General features: G+C 41.3%; 1 protein-coding gene across 1 annotated transcript in view; it reads left to right on the plus strand.

The window, feature by feature from the left end:
• The first annotated feature begins 3,663 nt into the window (after window positions 1-3,663).
• Window positions 3,664-21,556, plus strand: part of GUCY2F (guanylate cyclase 2F, retinal) — a 90,534-nt gene continuing 72,641 nt past the window's right edge. Inside the window, exons 1-2 of the mRNA XM_039233529.1 lie at window positions 3,664-4,393; window positions 15,168-15,469. Of these exons, the coding sequence (XP_039089460.1) occupies window positions 3,664-4,393; window positions 15,168-15,469 (1,032 nt within the window). The remainder of the gene's footprint in view (window positions 4,394-15,167; window positions 15,470-21,556) is intronic.

The raw sequence follows: 21,556 nt of genomic DNA on the forward strand, positions 1-21,556 counted from the left end.
ATTTTTTAACACTACAAATGAATTATTCAAACTCAATATGGGTAGCATAGAAAGCTACCATAGCACCATAATAATGGTAGTCTAGTGACTTCACAGATTTGGGGCTGTCAACAGTCTCTCTAGTATAGTGCTTTCAACTGAGTTGCAAATCCCCATTCTACCATGGTGTGCCCTCAAGAAAGCTACTTAGCCTTTCGGAGCCTCTGTTTCATCATCTAGGGGGTGAGGGAGGGTGGGAAGAGAAGCATTTGAGCTCTTGAGTAGAGTCCAACTTCTTCTTTTTTTTTTTACAAATAAGAGTCCAGCTTCTAATGCCAGGTTGGGAGCTCTTTGAAGGCCAGGTCTACATCTCATACCCCATCCACTGTGAATCTCACCCTTGTGCCTTCAACATAGTCAGCACACAGAATAAATCTATTTGGGGGAATGCAGATTGGGCTAGGTTATTTTGAAGGTCTAGGAATAGATTTGAGGTCCTTATGGATATAATCAGTCCAGAACCACCTTTCCACCACCCTGAATGCAAAGTTGGAAGTTTCACCTCTCTTTCATATATGCCCATCAGCCTCTGGCTCATGGTGTTTGAGGAGACATTTCCTTCCTAAGTCTTTCTTGACGCTTATGTTAACCCACTTTCACCTGTTTACAAATGTTGGGATATACTATTGCAATAGGTCTTTAAGATCCTGCAGGTGTACCCCTGATAGTCTCTTATGGGGTCAGACTTTCTTATAAAATTAGGAAGATCATAACCACCAGGCCTGGCTCAGGCAGAATTGTTGCCAGTAATAAGCAATCAGCTGAGCTTGACTGGTACACACCAGCACTGATTATCAGCCCTGAAGAGAGCCATGCCATTGTTTTAATCTTGGGATGGAATTAAAAGTTGACTAAGGATTTTCCTCATTAATATCTCCCCCAAGCAATCAATTCTTCTTATGGCTGTTGAGGTTATTTCTGACCTTGGATCAACCTTAATGCTTTATTAATTCATTTCAAAAACATTTCTCTCATAGCTACTATGCTGGGAGCTTGGTTAGGCATTAGGGCTATGAAGAAGACCTCTGGGAGCTCCCAATCCAGTCAGTGGGCTCTGTTTCACATATAGAGTTGCTTTCATTGTTGCTAATCCCTTGTGGTTGAAAGTAAATATAAGAGGTCCTGTAAATATAAGAAATATTGATGGGGCTCCTGAGTGGCTCAGTCAGTTAGGTGTCCAGCTTTGGCTCAGATCATGATCCCATGGTTCGATGGTTTGAGCCCCACGTCAGGCTCTGTGCTGACAGCTCAGAGCCTGGAGCTTGCTTCAGATTCTGTGTCTCCCTCTCTTTCTCTCTGCCCCTCCCCTATTCATGCTCTGTCTCTCAAAAATAAATAAAATGTTAAAAAATTAAACAAAAAGAAATCTCAAACAGTATCTGTGTCACAGTATAGACCAAAAATAGGGACAGTTTGTAAATCAGAGTGACACCTTCTCTAGTGGGTGGAAGTATGAATATGAAACACAGATGGAAAGAAAAACAATAAACTCACTCTGAGAGTGTTAATTAAGTCTGAACAGAGTAGAGAGCACTTCAATTGGGTCTTGAAGGTAAAGTTCATCAGAAGCCAGAAGTGGAGTGTGGGAGGAGGGAGGAGGGAATTCCAGGCAGAAGGAATGGCATTTTCCAAATCCTATGCTTAACAGGCTATGTGATATATGTCCGTAGAACTGCAAGAAATTTACTATAGCATGCAGTGAAAATAGTGGGAGATGGGGGTATAAAGGCAAGGGCTAGATGGAGAAAGGCTGTGCATGCATCGTCTTGAGAGTTCTCTACATTTACTGACTCCACTTTAATAGCTCCCTTCATGTTTGACTCACTGTGATCCCTTAACTGGCAACCTTACTCTGGTCCAAACCCAATGGACAGATACTTTTCTATGTTTAGCTTACTTGCCTTCTCAGCAGAGTGTGAGATGTTATAAACACTTTTCATCCTCAAAGTGTCATCTTCTTTGGATTGTAAGACACTATCCCATCTCTTGGATTTTGCTGTTTCTTTGGACTTCTCATGTAAGTTTTCATTATGACCTCCTTTCTTTTTGCCTGACCTTTAAGTGAAGTGGATTCGCAGGGTTTTCTCCTGTCTTCTTTTGTTACTTCACAACTCTCTTTTGTCAATCTTCCACATGTCTTCAATTATCCTGTAACAATCGATTACACTCAAATTTATTTCTTAGTTCAGCTTTCTATTGTGAGGTCCAGTGTGTCAAATTGTCCACTGGTTATTGCCACTTGTATATTCTATAGGCATTACCAGTTCAACATGTCTAATAGAATGCATTCTATCGCCCACCCCCTTCCTCCCATGTTACCTATCTCAAAAGACTTATATCATTTCCCAAACAGTTGCCCAGGTCTGAAAGGCTCAAAATCATCTTGGAGTCCATTATTCTCTTATCTTCTTCATCTTTTCAGTCACCAAGTTGTTGTTGGCTCTACTTTCTTAATCTTTTTGATATATATTTTTTTAAGCTTGGTGGAATTCACCTCCATTCTTCTACATCTTCACAACCACTCTCTTGGTCTAGCATCATTTCTCATGTGGAATTACTACAACGGCTTCCAACTTGGTTTCCCTGCCTCCAGTCTTACCCCCTTCCAACCTACTCACCACATAGGTACTTGAGCAATCTTTTAAAAATAGAAATAAGATTATACCAGTTCTCGGCTTAAAACTATTATCTATGGGATTAAATCTAAAAACCTATGAATGGTATATAGGACTGTTGGTGATCAGGCCCTTTCCTTGGCTATAGATCTAAGCAGAACAAATACCTTGAAATTCTGAGAATCTAACATATCCTCTTCTTTAAAAACATAAAAAAAACCCTCTGGGTCTTACTGTACATTGTTCCTCCTGCCTGGAAGGCACTTAGCACCAACCACCTCATAACCATATTTACCTGGCTAACTTTTCTTTTAATACTCAAATTAGAGACACAGTCCCTTCTCCTTCCTCCTCGCCTCCCATGAAATCTGTGTTTGGGTGATCCTCTCTATCTTCCTCAGCTGAGCTACTCCAGTCATATTATTTTTTAAAAAATCTGCATTGCCATTATTTGTTTACATCTGTGTCTCTCTATGAGAATCCGTATGGTAGAGAAAAATGGGCATATTTAAACCTATAATAATGGTAATAATATCACTAATATAATGCTAACCACATGGTAGACCCTGTTATAAGCATTTGCTGGATGTTAATCCATGTAATCAATCCTCATAACACTGTGAGGTGGGCAGCTATTACTGAAGTTGAATCAACATGACTCGGTGACAGATTGAATGTCGGGGTAGAGAAGAAGAAAGAATCACAGCTGGCTACCAGGTTTCTGACTGGAGCAAGTGGGCAAACAGTGGATGAAGGTGCCATCTACTGAGTTAAGGAATACAGGATGTATCAGAAGAAGAGTTTTGGTCAGTATAGGGGAAAGAAACTTTCAGTTTGGGGACTGCCATTCCTTTACCATTCTTTTATAACGAATGTTTCTAGAAGCTTTAAGAATATTGCAACAATTTTTTTTCTCTGATTGACAGGCATTTGGGAATACCACTGTCCACACCAGGAAAGCAGACTAACCTCCCAACATCTCTTTACTGGCTTGCTGGAAGCGAGGGCTATGTTCTTGGGACCTTGGCCTTTCTCTCACCTTATGCTCTGGTTTGAGGCTCCCAGAAGACAGCGAAGACACCATGGCCTTGCAGCCTTCAAACTCCTGCAGTGTGTGTGCCTCCTGGCCCTCACGTCCATCCCGCAGCAGGTGTGGGCACCCCCTTACAAGATAGGAGTGGTGGGCCCTTGGGCTTGTGATCCGTTGTTCTCAAAAGCTCTGCCTGAGGTTGCTGCTCAGTTAGCCACTGAGCGGATCAACAGGGACCCATCATTTGACCTGGGTTACTCTTTTGAATACGTGATTCTCAATGAAGACTGCCAGACTTCCAGAGCCCTTGCCAGTTTCATTTCTCACCACCAGATGGCCTCAGGATTTATTGGACCTGCCAATCCTGGCTACTGCGAGGCAGCCTCGCTCCTGGGAAACAGCTGGGACAAAGGGATTTTCTCTTGGGCTTGTGTGAATTATGAATTAGACAATAAAAATAGCTACCCGACCTTTTCTCGGACACTCCCTTCTCCCATCCGTGTGCTGGTAACTGTCATGAAATATTTCCAGTGGGCTCACGCTGGAGTCATTTCCTCAGATGAAGACATTTGGGTGCACACAGCCCATCGAGTTGCAAGTGCTCTTCAGAGCCAGGGCCTACCTGTAGGGGTCGTCCTGAGCACAGGACAAGACAGCCAAAGCATTCGGGAAGCTCTCGAGCAGATTCGCCAGGCTGACAGAATTCGCAGTGAGTGCTTTCTTCCAGCTGAGGTTTACATGTGGCTTTAGGGGAAAATAAATACTATAATCTCCAAAAGGTCTCCTACCCTGGCACCCTAGGATAGCACATCACTCCCCAGTTTTTCATGCATTTGCCCTCTTTCACTCACACTCAGGCTCAAAGACTGGCCTGCTTCAACAGAGCCTATTGTATGAACTAAATAAACGTACACAGAACTTGGTGGTTAAAATGCCCTTGGGTGCCCGTGCCTACTCTCAGCACCTGGGTGGGGGAAGACTGTAAGAGTGACTGTAGCTGCACACTCTCTATGCCCTTAGAACCCCAGTAGTTTCAGATCAGCCAAAGAGGGTTGCTCTTATGGCTCCATTTTTGTCTGATCTTGTTACTTATTTCATCACATTTCATATGTACATCTCCCTTCTGTCCTCTGGCCCTCCCTCTCCCCCCAAAACCCCAGGGCTTATCACTTTGCAGTACACAACTAGCTGATTTGGAGGGACCTAGCTGATAAATAGAAGCATATTAAAATGAGGAGACTGCCTACATTTTCACCTTTCCCCTTCCAAGAGAGGTTGATGTTCAAAGATGATTCTTGCAGAGACAATGGACAAAGTGTGAAGCAAAGGACTGACCCAGTGAAACTATCATCAACAGAGCGAGTTGGGTAGATTTGGGGGAATCTTCCTAGTCCTCTTGAATCAGATGTCTCTTGTGCCCTTGTAACACTTGGTTTTGATATTTTCTATTCCAGCATTGTTTTGAAGATTTTATTTTATTTTTTAAATGTTTATTTGTATTTGAGAGAGAGAAAGAGAACAAGCAGGGGAGGGAAAGAGAGACGGAGACAGAATCTGAAACAGACTCCAGGTTCCCAGCTGTAAGCTGTCAGCACAGAGCCTCATGCGGGGCTCGAACTCACAAGCAGTGAGATCATGCCTTGAACCGAAGCTGGACGCTTAACTGACTAAGCCACCCCTTGAAGATCTTATTTTTTAAGTAACCTCTACACCTGATGTGGGGCTCAAACCCACAACCCCCAGATCAAGAGTCGCATGCTCATCTGACAGAGCCAGCCAGGCACCCCTCTATTCTAGCTTTTTAATCTCCACTTTACCTTTTTCTGGAAAGTGGCAGTGATTTGTGGGAATACTGCTGATGTCCCCATTGCAGCCACCCCACCACTTTAGACTGGACAGTTTAGCAACTACTTGTCAAATTGATTATTGCTAGGATTAGTCGTAGTCTCAGTCATTTCCTTACCATAACAATGGGTTTGTTAGAGAATGGCCCAGCTTAGCCTGGCCTATAAACAGAAGCCCATTTTAAGTTTCAAGTGTCCCCAGGATTGGACCATAATTATGATCATTATGGGAAGATGGGGGCAAGAGGTTTTAGTGTCAGGAAATACAGTAGTCTGTTTCCAGCTCCCTTCTACAAGATCCTATAATGTTAAGCAATCAGTGTGGCTCTGATTACTTCATAATAGAGCTTGATACTTTCAAAGCAGAGCACAGAATTATTTTGTAAAGATCTAAAACCATTTCCAGGGAAGAGTCATGCCAGAAACAGACTGACGTATTTAATATCATAACTTTATAATATGTTACAAATCTTCATGAATCCCAGTGTCTCCTGCAAGTTTACATTCCATGAGTGTTTCACATCCCACCCAATTCTAAATAGTATGCTGTTTGAAATGACACTTTGGCCTCTACTATGAAATGTTAAATAAATCCAGGTGCTGAAGCTCTTTGGGCTGTCAGATTGAGAGAAGTTAGGAGTGAGTGCTCACCACCCACAAGTCCTTTGAGGCAGGGAGGTAGCAAATGTACATCGTCTTGCCCTGCTATTAGAGATCCGTTCCTTTAGGTAGTTGGTTCTCGCTCCGACTGCACCTCAGAATTACCTGGATGTCTTTTCAAAATGACTGGTGCCAGAATGCCACCTCCAGAGGTTCTGGTGGTCTGCAGTGGGGTCGCAGCAAAGGCATTTTCAGTAGCTCCCCAGGTGTGTGGAAAATGCAGCCAGGGTTAAGAAGTACCTGCTTTAAGTTAATGAAAATGCAAATGTTCCTTTAGGCTGCCAGTCATTTTTGTCCTAATATAACTTTGTTTAATCAGATTGTTTTCTTTGTAACAGTATGGATCAGCCCAGTGACAAAATGGAAATTTTAAAATTGCGGGGGTGTGTGGCATGGGGGAGCCTAGAGAGGAAGGTCTGTACTTGTGGAGCAGAGGCTGACCCTGGGCAGACAGGACAGCAACAGGAAGTGAAGGAGGGACCCAGAAAGGGAGATAAAAGGGAGCAAAGACAAAGCTGTGCACTGCAGGATGTTGCCTCTGGTTTCTGACAAAGCAGGGCAGACTCAGAAGGGCCATACTGGGACCTCGTGACAGGAGTCCGCATGTGGGTAGGGGGAGAGGGCATGGCAATTGAGCCATCAGTTGGGCTGTGGCCTGCGTATGACCTCTGGCAGTGTGGACTATTCAAAGCTGTGTGTGGGGGCACCTGGGTGGCTTAGTCGGTTAAACGTCCAACTTTCGCTTAGGTCATGATCTCACGGTTCGTGGGTTCGAGCCCCGTGTTGGGCTCTGTGCTGACTGCCAGCTCAGAGCCTGGAGCCTATTTCAGAGTCTGTGTCTCCCTCTCTCTCTGACCCTCCCCTGCTCACGCTGTCTCTCTCCCTCTCTCTCTCCTAGAAATAAATAAAAATATTAAAAAAAAAAAGCTGTGTGTGGCACTCACATTTGGTAGAGCCAGCTGTTGGCATCTGAGGCCCACCACAGCGGCGAGTGGGGTGTGACAGCAGGAGTTGCAGAAGGGCAGTTGAGTCCAAGTAAGATAGGTTTGTTGCCTGGTGAGAGAAGTGTCTCAGCCAGCAGAAGCATGAGAAGCAGGATCCAGGGTAAATAGACTGAGTATCAGGACTCGAACCAAGCTACCGGGGGTACAGGGCACCTCTTCCGTCCCATCAGAAAGTGGGAGAGTGAAGGCGCCTGGGTGGCTCAGTCGTTAAGCATCTGACCTTGGCTCAGGTTGTGATCTTACAGTTCATGAGTTCGAGTCCCACATCCGGTAAGCACGAGCCCCAGGTGAGCCCCACTTCTCTCTCTCTCTCTCTCTCTCTCTCTCTGCCTTCGCTCACTTGTGCCTTCTCTCTCTCAAAAAGATAAAAAAAAAAAAAACAACGGAAAAAAAAAGTGGGAGATCTGCTGAGAAACCAAGCCAGAGGCCAGTGAGTATAGACTGGGACAGCAGGGAGGTGAGAAAGTTTACAACACATCAAGCACAGAATATATCAGATCAAATCTCTGGCTCATTCTCTAGCCCCTCTCATCAGGTAGGACTGAGAGTGTTAAAGTATTCCATAGCTGTGATCCGTCTTGATTGAAAAGGCACTGAGCTTTTCGTGTGACCTCAGCTGGACATGAGGCTACTTCTTACACTGTGGGCCCCTAAGCGAACCTTCAGAACAGGACCTTTTGTGATATTCAAAATACGGTGGAGATGGATCCTTTCCTTTGGAGAGGCCCAGCAATAGTTGGCAGGGATTAAAAAAAAAAAAAAAGTAGTTGAAAGATGGGTTTTGTCCAATCTGCTCACAGTAACAGTGACCACAGCCCCATGTGGGGGTGGTAGTGAGGAATAGTGCGGGGGCGGGGGGGATGTGAATGGGGAGAGAAAGCTCGTCTACTACTGTCTGGTGTGTCACTTCTCGTTTTTGTAAATTTATGTTTCCAATTAAGATGTATCACTGGCACCTTACTGGAGTCAGAAGAAATGTCTTTCTCAGCAACAGGTCTAAGTTGTGCTTACACAATACCGGGACAATGATAAAATTTACTAGTAAAGATGATAATAACAATAATAAAAGTTGTGGGCCCTTTGGAGGGGAAACAGCAAGGATGTTATTAGACGAGGCCATAGAGACAATGAAAGCAACCATAATGCCACTTTACATGTGAACAGCTCTCTACAGTTTACAAGGTATTTGCATATAGATAATCTCATTCCATCCTCAGGATTACCCAGAAGATAGGTATTTCCTTTCAAGTTTTACAACACCTGTGGATCTCACATAACAAGTAGGTAGGTGTAGGCATTATTAACAGCAAAGAATGGGGTAAATGAAGACCCAGAGAAGGGGGGATTCGGCCTCTCCCAGATTCTCAGCTCATTTCCGTTAAGCTTGCAAAGCAATTACCAATAACCTCTGTTTCTGGCGAAATCAAATAGGAGAGATCATAATCAAAGACAAAGGCCTCAATTTACAGTCAGTGCAGTCAGGGTTTGTCTACGTAATTAGGTAGGCTGTGCCCTGCACAAGAGGATCTAGCTGAGTGGGCATGAGGGCCCAAATCCAGTTCATTCTCCACTTAAACCACGAGCCCCAGTGGAAGTTTTGATCCAACGGCATAAAAGAGCATCCACTCACCAGGCAGAGCACCTGTTGGATGGCAATTTCCCAGAAGAGGTGCTTTTGCTAATTCTCACAAAGGCTAGCGGGAGGCCCAGCTAAAAAGCTCTTTAGAGAACTTTTCAAATGGCTATTTCCAGCCCTCCTCTCTTTTCCTCACCTTTTGCCTATCAATGCTTGGCTGATTGTGAAATCCTTTCAATTTGGGCTTACCAGGTTGTTGAACCTTTGGGGATTCCTTTAAATCCTTTCAAATTGGGAATGCTTCATTACAATACGATATTTAGTAAATAGGGCACCGAGTGGTCTTCTCTTTTTTGTCCAAAATAAATACCTTGTTACTATGTTATTGCCAGGGACCTGGCTAGCCTCTTCCCATCTATTGAAGATTATTGTACATAAAAAAGACAAAAAAAGAATAGTAACGTTGGTAATAGCTAATCTTTACTGAGAGTTTCTTGTGTGCTAGTCATTTTGCAAGCTTTGTGTAGACCATCTCATTCAATTCTTGCAATAGCCCTATATAGTAAGGCTAACTATTATTTAACACACTTTATGGATGAGACTTTGGAGGCCGAAGGAGGTTAAATAACTTGCCTAATGTCACACAACTAGTGAATGGGAAAGCCTGCACGCAGGTTGGTCTGAAGCAGTGCCTCTCAAACCTTGGTGCTTACCAGAATCCCCTGGAGGGCTTGTTAAAACACAGATTGCATGATTCCTTCAACAGAGTTGCTGATTCAGGAAGGAGGGGCTCAAGAAGGGCCCCAGAATTTGCATTTTTAACCAATTCACAGTGGTGCTGATTCTGCTGGTCCAGGGATCACTCTTTGAGAAACACTGGTCTCGTGAAAGACTTAAACTCTATCGCCTCCTGTCTCCTTGAGGTACGTCCCTAGAGCATAGTCACTTGAGATCCTGGGTGCCATGGAGGGGGTATAATTCAACTTTTCCATTTTTCTTTCTTAATTTTTGGGCTCACTGATGGAATTCCCTTAAGTGCCTCAAGGTAGCAGGTGTTGGCCTTATTTTCCTACAGCAATAACAACAGTGATGCTGATAATATTATGGCCAAGAACCTTAGTGTTGTTAGGGAATTTTTGTATAGGATTTGGTTTAGATAAATGTAAGTAATGTAAATGGTAACAGGACAACTTGCTTTCATCAATTGGCTCAATATCAGATAAAATGATTGAAGACCCAGAACAAGAGGAAATCTCTAAAGAGGCTTCCAGCATTTAAGAGGCCTTATCTGGACAGCAATTTAAAAGCATTGAGGCAAATGTATGTTGCAAGGTGTGGAGAAATATTAAAAACTTATCTCAACCTGGGTGGCAATAAATGCACTTGCAGTGCCAGTTTTATTAAGTATGAGAAAACACGATCTGATGTGGGCAAAATGGCCATTAAAGGTAATGTGTGTCTTCCATCATGCTGAGCTTCTTGCACCGGTTCAACACTGGTGGCAGGTACCTAAGTGGTGGTCTCTGGAGAGACAAAAATGCATGTGGGTGGATATCCTCAGCTGATACAAATGGTCACACATCGCCTAGTTGATACAAATGGTCACACATCGCCTAGTGCAGTGTTCTTAAGTTGTGCTTTCAAGGCCTCCTGCACCTAATCACACTGGAGGACAGAGCTGGGAAAGCTGCAGATTCCAGAGCCTCCCACTCTCTTCTTATGCATCCATTTTATAGACTGCCTTGGAAGAAAGTGGAGAGGAAGAGGGTCTGAATGTACTTCTTTCACTGTATGGCCAGATGGTTGACTCCTGGGGGAATGTGAGACTTGGGATAAATCACAGAGCATGCTTCCCCCTCTCTCAACACTAATTAAAATGAAATAGGTTAAAATCAATGTCAGTGATGGGAAATGTCACAAAAGGGCTAAAATGAAGATAAAGAACCATTGAACTGGGGTGGGGGGTTCTGTGGATTAGGAGCAATACTGCAGGCTCACAATGGGAATATGACTCCTAAGGACTTCTTCAGCACTAGCTAGTAGAACCATTTCCATTTCACAAGGTATGAGAGTGGGCCCAGTTTCCTCCACTAAGGACTCTATAGCCAGTAATCTGTGAGAAATAAAAAAGTGAATTTTGCCTTTTGAGAAACACTCAAGGAAGTATCAGACAGAGTATGTCCATATGGGAAGAAAAGGAGAAGTTGAGCAACTTTGTATTTGGCTTCTCCTGGAGTTGCATAACATGTCTTGCTTCTAGTGTTGAGGATGAAAGAGATGGTCCTGGATGGCCTGCCATAATAGGTACCACATGAAGACATAGCTGCTGGATGTCTTTTAAAAAAATGTTTATTTATTTTGAGAGAGACAGAGAGAGAGAGAAAGAGAGACGGCACAAGTGCACGGGGAGGAGGTAAGGAGCAGAGAGAGAGGGAGAGAGAGAGAATCCTAAGCAGGTTCCACACTGTCAGCACAGAGCCTGATGCAGGGTTTGATCTCACAAATCGTGAGATCAGGGCCTGAGCCAAAATCAAGAGTCAGATGCTTAACCAATTGAGCCATCCAGGTGCCCCATACATGCTAGATGTCTTGAGTGGGGCTCAGAAAGCTCAGAGAAAGTGCTAAGATCATATCCTAGTGAGATGGTATCTCAGGTGGATGTATCTACTGGTCCTTGTGTTGGCTATAGAGTGTCTGACTGTTAACAATCAGGAAGGAAACTTAAAAATTAGTATTATTCAGTGATCACTCATTGAGCCAGGCCTTGTCTAGGATTTAAGGTTTCTGTCTACTTTAAGGTTTCTGTCTACTAATCCTTTCCTGACAACAACTTACAGGTAAAATCCCATTTTAATGAATGTAATTTTCAGATAATAAAGCTATTTAGTAAAACCATCATGTAGAACAGATGCATCCACAAATCCCTGTTCACAAAGCACTCAATCTAGTAAATTAAGATGCTGTTGTTTGAATTCAGTATTGATGCTTTCTACTTTAGTCATGTTCAGTGACAAGGTCTTACCATGCAAGAAATGGAGGAGCCTGTGATCATACCCTCTCAATGCTTCCATTTTCTCATCTGAAAAATAATGGGGGAATGAGAGGAACTAGTAGGTCTCAAAGAGTCTTTCCAGTTATAAAAATTCTGACTCTTTGTCTGAAGTGTCCTTAGTATGCCAATGAAAGAAATACCACAACAAGAGATTAAGGTAGAGGGTAAGGTCTTGAGTATGGTTAATGACTCTAAGCATTAAGGACAAGAATGGTAGAATTTACCCGCCCACCAAATATCACTTCAAATCATTCCTCCATAGGAACAATCTGAATATGTCCATGCCTCACACCTCAAGGAACCCAAAAATTCTCTGAAATTTTCAGCCGTTGGCTTTAACAATGTCCATTGGGTTCCTCATATGCACCGGGATACAGAGATAAATAAGGCACAGTCCTTGACCTCAAGGAGCTCACAGTTTCATAGTAGAAGTTGACATAAATAAATAAGGGCAATAAATCTTGTAAGTGCCATGATTGAAGTCAGTTCAGAGTAGGATGGGGCTCCCTGCCAGTGAGAGTGCCCTGGAAAAAAGTCTTGTCAGATGGAGATTTGTCTGTAGGAAGCTTATTGTGGGAATGCTTTCAAGAACAACACTTGTGAGGGAAAGAAAGCAGTAGAATGAGGCAGAGAGAAGAACTGAACAGTCATATCATCACATCAAAGGCCTCAGCCAGTACCCAGTGGGAACTCTGGGCTGGGATGGCTCTTCAGAGTTGTCCAGAATTGAGGTGAGGAAGGAATCAGCCTCTATGCCCCCATGTCGACCAGTCATTGGATACAGGCTGAGGCACAGAGAGGGGTACAATGTGATAATAATTGCTTGACAGCCAGCTTGTCAGGGGAAAATAGCCTTGATTGGTAACGTTTGCTGATTTCCATGGAGTGATTTCCATAATCACTCCCACCATGCCCAATTTCAAGTTACCAGTCTGACACTAACAAGGGCACAAAATCCCGGAAAATTTAACCACAAGCTCTTGGGAACTAGCGCAAGCCAGCCCTAGTGCACTTCTGAGTGGCTGTGACCTTGTGTGGCTCTTCTCAGCTGAGGGCAATTCTTAGAGAGGTGTTAGATATAATCTCCTAAGCCCCAGCCCCAGGAGCTGGGAGAACAAGTGCTTCAGTCACAAAGGGGGTGCATCTGGGTGGTACATCACAGCACCCAATACACACAGTGTATGTTATAGTATCCGCTGTATTTCAACCAAAACAAATCACTTAATTCCATGTAACATATTCCATCTAGTGAAGTAATATTAATATTCCTTGAAATACAGTAAATGAAATTTTATCTCTTTTGGGTAATCTTGGTCAAGTCACCTAATCTCTGTTTTTGTAGAGGGAAGATGCCAATAGTGAGTAACTTGCTGGTAGACTGGCCAACTACCTAAAAGCCCTCACTTAACTCATTTTTCCCCCTCAATGGACCTGTTACTGGACTAATCTGACCAAACAGATTCATGTTTAATGGTGAAAACAAATTTAGGGAGTTAGATGTCTTTGGTTCTAGTTTGTCCTTTTTTAATTTAATTTTTTTAATGTTTTATTTATTTCTGAAAGAGAGAGAGAGAGAGAGAGAGAGAGCGAGCGTGAGCAGGGGAGGCTCAGAGACAGAGGGAGACACAGAATCTGAAACAGGCTCCAGGCTCTGAGCTAGCTGTCAGCACAGAGCCCGACGCGGGGCTCAAACCCACGCATTGTGAGATCATAACCTGAGCTGAAGTCAGACGCTAACCCGACTGAGCCACCCAAGCACCCCTAGTTTGTCCTTTTAAATCCAGTGCTCACCTTGTCAAACCTCTCTGGCACTCCATTTCCCCATTATGCAATGTGTGCTTATGAACAAAGGAGGCTGAATTCCTAGTGTGGCTCATGAACTATCTCCAAAGATATCCCAGAATATTTGAAGAAAGATTTGAGCATCAGAATACATGTAAAACCTCTTAGGGCAATTAGGGCAATTATATTGAAAAAAACTAATGGTCATTTGAAAACTCAGGTTATGGTGTGTGTGTGTGTGTGTGTATGTGTGTGTGTGTGTGTGTGTGTGTGTGTGTGTGTGATTTAAATCATCTTCATAACTTGCTAGTTACACTTTAGAAAACTGAAAGTTATCATCTGTAGGTCAAACAGGAAAACTTCTGGGGGTATTTAACCAGTGTAAAAAAGGTTTCTGAAAACAGATGATGAAATATGTAAATGCCAAAGACCAGTCATTGAACGTAGTTAAGCATGCTCGGTTCCTGAGATTAAAGATTCTGTGCAAGCACGTATAATTAATATTTACCAATAGTAATAGGACCTTTGCCTTTCTGCAAGGAGCTCAGAATACTTGCCAGGCATTATCTAATTAAACTACTCAACGTACCTGTGAAATGCTTTGGAATCTACATTTTAAAGATGTGGGCATTGAAGCACAAGTGGGCTTAAACTAAACTCATTTAGCATGCCAAGGGCGAAATTGGATAGACGACTTTCAGTCTCATGATCTTGCTGCCATTCTTCAACCGTGGCCTCCTCTAATCCACTCTGTTCTAGCATAGCTTTGCCAAACAACATACTTTCATAAGTCAGGGAAGAATTAAAGAAGAGTGCAAAGTAATTCCAATTATAGGATAGTTAGGTTTTTAAAAGTTGAGCATATCACCCACAATATTATTGGCATTTACAGGAGAGTGTGAGTTAGTGCCATTCACTGCCTCTAATGGCCATGGTAAAGGTGGGAACAGTTGTGCAAAATCTATCGGAATGTATGTTTGCTGGAGCTGGGCAATAAACAGCAACAGTAACTATGAGAGTCTCTCCTATCCTCTCCCTCTAGGCTTCTTATTCTTAGGTATAATAATAGCTACAATTTTTTTTAGTGCCATGTGCTAAGCCCATTATACGAATTGCTCCTTCAATCATCACTACCACCTCATGAAGTACATATATATGATCTCCATTTTATAAATGAGGCAAGGAAGAGATAAAGCGATTTACCTAAGGGTATATAGCTAACAATAACTAGTGATGTTAAGGTATAAGCCTGAGTCTTCTGATTCCATAGTCTCTTCATTATGTTCATTATGCTACCTTTAATTTGCTATAGTTGTTTTTATTCCTGTCTAGTATTAGGCTCTGCAGGCTACAGATCTATCTGTATTGTCTCTATCCCTAATCCAGAGACCCTGAGCAAAGCCTTAGCTCAGGGCTTCAACATCTTGATCATCTTAGCAGCATAAGATAAAAATAATTTAGCAATTGGTTATAACATATTTAGTTATGTCCCCTGGTATGTGGTTTTTGGAAGTATATTTTACTAATCTATTACTGCCATAACCTCCCTGCTTTGTTGGTTTCAGTGATCATCATGTGTATGCATTCGGCTTTGATTGGGGGAGACACTCAGACGCATCTCTTGGAATGGGCTCATGATCTGAAAATGACTGATGGAACCTATGTCTTTGTTCCTTATGATGCCCTGCTCTACAGTTTACCTTATAAGCATACCCCCTACCAGGTCCTGAGGAACAATCCAAAATTCCGGGAAGCTTATGATGCCGTGTTGACCATTACAGTGGAGTCCCAAGAAAAGACCTTCTTCCAAGCCTATACTGAGGCAGCAGCTAGACGTGAAGTTCCTGAGAAACTGGACTCAGATCAAGTAAGTGCAGATTCACAAGTTATCATAAGCAAAGGCCCTCAAAAATCAGGAAGCTAAATAACATTTCTACCAAGAGCCTCTATTCCATATGAAGCCCAATCAAGAGCAGGCAGCCACACACAAATTAAAAACACCTTTTGTTTGCAGAAATCATTTATAAAACAAAGACACAATGCAAGAGAATTTTTTTTATTGTCAAGCCGCCCACAATGACAGCATGCAGCTATGAAGAATAAATAAAATATACTTAAGAACAGGGAAACAAAGCTTTCATATATACTAGTGCTGTTCAAGGAGGCTAGAGAGAAGAAGTCATACTTCTGACACAAGTTCAACTATCTTGAATAGTTTTAAGTCTATTCAAAGACAAGAGAGCTGGTATAATGAGATTATATTAACTTTATTATTGAGAGAAGTGGTATTCTGTTTGGAGGCATTCAAGCTTCCCAATACTGAATCGGAGGATTACCCAGACTTTTCCATCTGGTCCCCCAGCATGGCAGGACCACCACATATTCCTGCATCATGTGGCATGCCTTCTGTAAAATGTACAGCCTGGAGTAGCATAGTGCAGTGTTTCCTATAGGTAGCTGGGTCCCAAGAGAAAGATATTAGGACAAACTGGGCTACACATGCTTAGTTCTCCTTCCAAATTAACCAGTCAGATTAAGTCACTCCTTCTTTGTGAGAAGGAATGAGTAAGGGGTTAAAAAGAGTTCAGGTGGGGTTTTGTTATTATTGTTTTGTTGTTGTTGTTGTTGTTTTTGCTAGGAGAGCTATCTTGGCATGAAAGGAATCATTTGGAGTGGGGAAGAATTCCTCCTTTCTAATATGCAAGATGTAACATTTACACGTGTATAAATGAATATATGTATAAACATATTTCATATTCAAATCACAGACACTTAAGGGCTAGAGGAAGCTAAAGAAGTGGACAGGGGACCAGGGTGCCTGGGTGGCTCAGTCGGTTAAGCATCCAACTCTTGGTTTTGGCTCACATCATGATCTCATGGTTTGTGAATTCAAGACCCTCATTGGGCTCTGACAGCGCAGAGACTCCTTGACATCCTCTTTCTCTCCCTCTCTTTTGGCCCCTCCGCTGCTCATGCATGGTCTCTCTCTCTCTCAAAATAAATAAACTTAAAATCTCAAAAAAAAAAAAAAAAAGGAAATCGACAGGGGAAGAAAGCAGAGAAAGGAATGGACAGCAAAAACAAAAACAAAGAAGAAACATACAAAGAAGATAAGGAATACGAGAAGATGGAGAGGCCAAAGATATCACTTAGATTTGAAAAAATACAGAGGGGGTTGTTATAGGTTGGAGGCCAGATGTAGGAGAAAGTAGTCATTTTCAGAACTATTTAGAAGAACACATAAGCAGGATGAAAAGTTCTAGCATCTGCTAGCATACTGTATCAGTTACAAAGCCTCTGGCTGCAAGTAATAGACTGTTCAAAACAAAATGGCCTAAGTAAAATTTTTTTTTCAAAATCTGAAGGTATGGAAGCTCAAGAGTCTGTTAATTCATCAGCTCAATGATGGTATCATTGAACCAGGCTCTACTCAGCTTTCCACTTTATGAACCATAATGTACTATCTTGCCATCATGATTTGGTTGGTCTCATGGTCCCATAATGGCTGCCACAGTTCCATACATCACATATTATAGGCCGAACTATCTACAGATAAAAATGGGGAATGTTCCTTTTTTGTGCCCCTTTTTAAGAGTGAGGAAATCTTTCCCAGAATCTCCTCAAGCAGACTTCTCTCCACACTTTCCTGATCACATTCGTGTTTCATATGCATACCTAAATCAATAGTTTAGAAAGAGGAACAAGACCATCATGATTGACCCTATGGCTGCTGGAAAAATGTGAACAGAATTGAGATTCTGTTAGCAGGGAAGAAGGCATCTGATTGTGTCTGACACTCACATTCTCCATGATATTCTCCTTTTTATCCACCCTTTATTTTTTTTATCCTGTGGACTGCTTGTCTCTCTGAACAAATGATTCAGATAAAACTTAGGTTTACTTTAAGTATTGATAAAAAAGATGTTGCTGATTCTTGTTCTAATAAAAAAAAAAGTAGCAGAGATATTAACAGTACTGATTTTGAACGTTATTGCCACTGATATCTTTAAAATAAATCTTCTTTTAGGAGACACACATATTTAAAAACAAATGGTCACTTTAGTCAAGAATTGCAAGAATCCCACAAATTGTGCAAGAATGGTTGCTCAAACCATTTGTTTGATATATTTATCGGCAAGCAAAAAGATGGTGAATTTTTTCTTAATTTTTAAAAATGTTTTATTTATTTTTGGAAGAGAGAGAGAGAGAGAAAACAGGGGGGCAGAAAGAGGAAGACATAGAACCCAAAGCAGGTTCCAGGCTCCAAGATGTCAACACAGAGCCCGACGCAGGGCTTGAACTCATGAACTTGAGCTGAAGTCAGATGCCTAACCGACTGAGCCACCCAGGCACCCCGAGATGGTGAATTTTTGTACTTTTTAGCCAATGATATGGCACCATGTCGATACAGACTGTCTTTTTAATTTAATCACAAAATTGAGGGAAGGAGAAAAGTGTGTGTGTGTGTGTGTTTGTGTGTGTGTGTGCGCGTGCGTGCACACATTGTACATATATATGAACAGATATTTTGATACAGAAACTCAGATCTTCTTCTCTTAATATTTGATCTAATCTCTTTGAGCTTGTGGAAAGCATAAGGTAATTAAGGCAAAAAGAAAAAAAAGACGCCATTATCTTGGTTGCTAGGCAGCCTCTACTCTGCTTTAGACAAGAAAATAGAGCTAAAACTAAGAATCTAGATCTTATAAAATAGCTTGTTTGGATGCATTTCCACCCCCACTTTGCAGGTGCTTAGGCTATACCTTCATAACCAAAGACTGATAGAAGGATGAGACGTTATCTTCACATTTATGATAAACAAAACCTCATTTTCTTTAAATTATTTTGCTAAATTTTTGAAAGCTGCAGGTATAACAGAAAGAGTATATGATAAGGTTTTAGACAAACATGAGTTTGAATCCCAGCTCTCACTCTTGCTAGCTGTGTGTTCTTGAGCAAATAATTATACTTTTTTGAGTCTCAGTTTTCCAGTCTATAAAATGGGTTAGTGATCTACATCTTCTAGGATGATTGCAAAGACTAAACAAAGTCACACGTGTAAAGTAACTAGCAGAATGTGTGGCTCACAGCTACCTTCCCTTCCACTTTTTATTCCGTGGGGCCAGAATGACCTTATCATCCAAGTCATCATGAGCTCCCTACTCTTGCTGTTTTCTGATTACTGGCAGAGAATCTCTCAATAGTCTCAGCTTTTAGATTATTTTGCTTTCAGAATTCCAAATGGCATTTTCTTAGATCAAATTATGTAATTCATTGTTTGCTTGTCCCTGGGTTCCTGTTATTTTTCCTGTGTTCATTCAAAAGATCAACAATTATTTACTGAGCACCTTCCATGTGCCATGCACTATGTTGAACTCCAGATAGAACAGTAAGCAAGATTTTTGTCAGTGGTATGTTGGAGCCAGTTTACAAAAGCTGACTGTGTGCATCTTTTCCCAATTTTCTATTTAGTGACATCATGTTGGTAGCTAGAAATTAGGCATTGGGAATATTTACACCACAGAAACTGGTAAATAATACAAGAGGTTCTTTTTTTCTTCTCGTAGAGTTAAACATTTACTAGTCCATCACTTGTTCCTGATCTTATGGGGCTTAAATTCTAGTGAGAGAGACAGTTAGCAAATGAATAAACAAATATATAAAAAACATGGCTGTATGTCTCTCTTGCCCAATAACTTCCAGTGGAATTGAAATGTCTCTAGATGGGCTATATTGTCTATAGCAGTGGTTTGTAATCTTTTTAATTTATGACTTTACTTCTTTAAAAAGTAAAAACAAAGACTGTCAAAGTGATATGTGCGCATACTTTTAAAGGTCAAGAAATCCTAAAAAGTTTGTGTCAACAACAAAGCAGTCCCTAGGGCTCCCTCCCACCTTTCATCAGGAACAACCATTTTCTTGTCTTTTAGCTCTTTATTCCGGTATTTACCTCTGGGTTGTTGACTTTCTGTTATAGTTGAGGATTTTTAGCTCTTATATACTTCCTTTCCCTCCTTCAAACCTTCAATATAATTCTGCCAAAATTTTTAGTTAAATTCATATTTGGTGTTTCTAATATTATACCTATCTAAATATCAATCGTTGCTGATCCGTGTGGTATACTAGGTTCATTCATTCATTCATTCATTCATTTCCCATGTAACTTTTGATTTTTACTGGGGTTAATAATTACTTTATTTTGGGGGCACCTGGGTGGATCAGTCAGTTAGGCATCCGACTTCAGCTCAGGTCATGCTCTCACAGTTTGTGGGTTTGAGCCCTGTGTCAGGCACTGTGCTGACAGTTCAGAGCCTGGAGCCTGCTTCAGATTCTGTGTCTCCCTCTCTCTCTGCTCCTCCCTCACTCATGCTCTGTTTCTCTCCATCTCTCAAACATTAATAAACATTAACAAAGTTTTAAATAATTGCTTTGTTTTTAAATTTGTTTACCTGAATTTGACTTTCAAAGTCTTTCCACACTGTTTGATAAAGCTGTAGAATTCCTGCAGAACAAATTTTATACATGGTTAAAACCCTTTCTCAATTTCATTTGTTTTTCCTGAGGCTCTCTGTCTTCCTGTTCCAATCTAAACTTACTGCTCTCTAAAGCTTATGCACAACTATTATGCTAAGATCTCCCTTTTCATCACCCTGGAAGGTCCCTTTCTCTTTTTTCTGTGCTGAAACCACTATTTCATTAATCTCGTGACTCCCCCCTCCACCTTTTTTTTAGTTTACTGTCTTGTTCTGGTGGAGCACATTCTCTAGTGAGAAAGGTACACAGAAGGTAATTTTTTTTTAATTTTGCATGTCTGAAAGTCATTATTCCAATCTCACTATTGATTGATAGTTTGAGTATATAAATCTAGGTTAAAAAATCATTTTCCCTGGGGTGCCTAGTTGGCTCAGTTGGAGGAGCATATGACTCTTGATCTTGGGGTTGTGAGTTTGAGCCTCACATTGGGTGTAGAGATTACTTAAAATAAATAAATAAAATTTAAAAAAATCATTATCCCTTAGCACTTTAAAGACATGGCATTTTGTCTTCTAATTTCCATTGTTGGCATTGACAACTCTAATGCCATTGTTATTACTGATTCTTTGATGCAACCTGTTTTCACTACTTCCCATCTCTCCCAGAAGCTTTAAGATTATCACTTTATTTTTGATGTTATGAAATGTCATGATGATGTTTGGATCTTTGACATATATTATGCAGTATCTATTGTTGGGCCTTTAAATCTATTCCACATGGAAAATTTTTGTATATTAATTATTTGATAATTTCCTTAACAACATTGTCTTTGTTCTCTCTGGAAATACTATTAGTTGTTTATAGGATTGTCTGGGTTGATTTTTTAATTGTCTAATTATTTCTCTTGTATCATCCATTGTTTCCTTATTAGTTATTCTTCCTAAAATAGTGCCTCAACTTTGCATTCTCTTTTGCTGATTAAAAAAAACCTTTTTGCTATCAAACTGTTAATTTCCAAGTGTTGATCTTTGTTGTTTGATTATTCTATTTTCATGGCAACCTGCTTTTATTTTGTAAATATAGTATTTTATCTTACTTCCTGGCAGATATTCATTGTGCTTTCTTTGAAGTTTTTTTTTTTTTTCCTGCTCTCTGTGTTTTTCTTCATTTCTAATTTTTCATGCTTCTTTGTTTTGGTCTTTCTATTTCATGCTGGAAGCTTTCCTTAATTCTCTGGTGATCTTGGCTGTCCATATCTAAGAATGAAGCTCTAGGGGCGCCTGGGTGGCTCAGTCGGTTGAACATCCAGCTTCAGCTCAAGTCATGATCTCACAGTTTGTGAGTTCAAGCCCTGCATCAGGCTCTGTGCTAACAGCTCAGAGCCTCGACCCTGCTTCAGATTCTGTGTGTGTGTCTCTCTCTCTACCCTTCCCCTGCTCAAGCTCAGTCTCTGTCTCTCTCTCAAAAATAAATAAATATT

This window comes from Hyaena hyaena, unplaced genomic scaffold (genome assembly GCF_003009895.1).
Source record: "Hyaena hyaena isolate Hyena2069 unplaced genomic scaffold, ASM300989v1 scaffold_77, whole genome shotgun sequence".
Taxonomy (NCBI): Eukaryota; Metazoa; Chordata; class Mammalia; order Carnivora; family Hyaenidae; genus Hyaena; species Hyaena hyaena.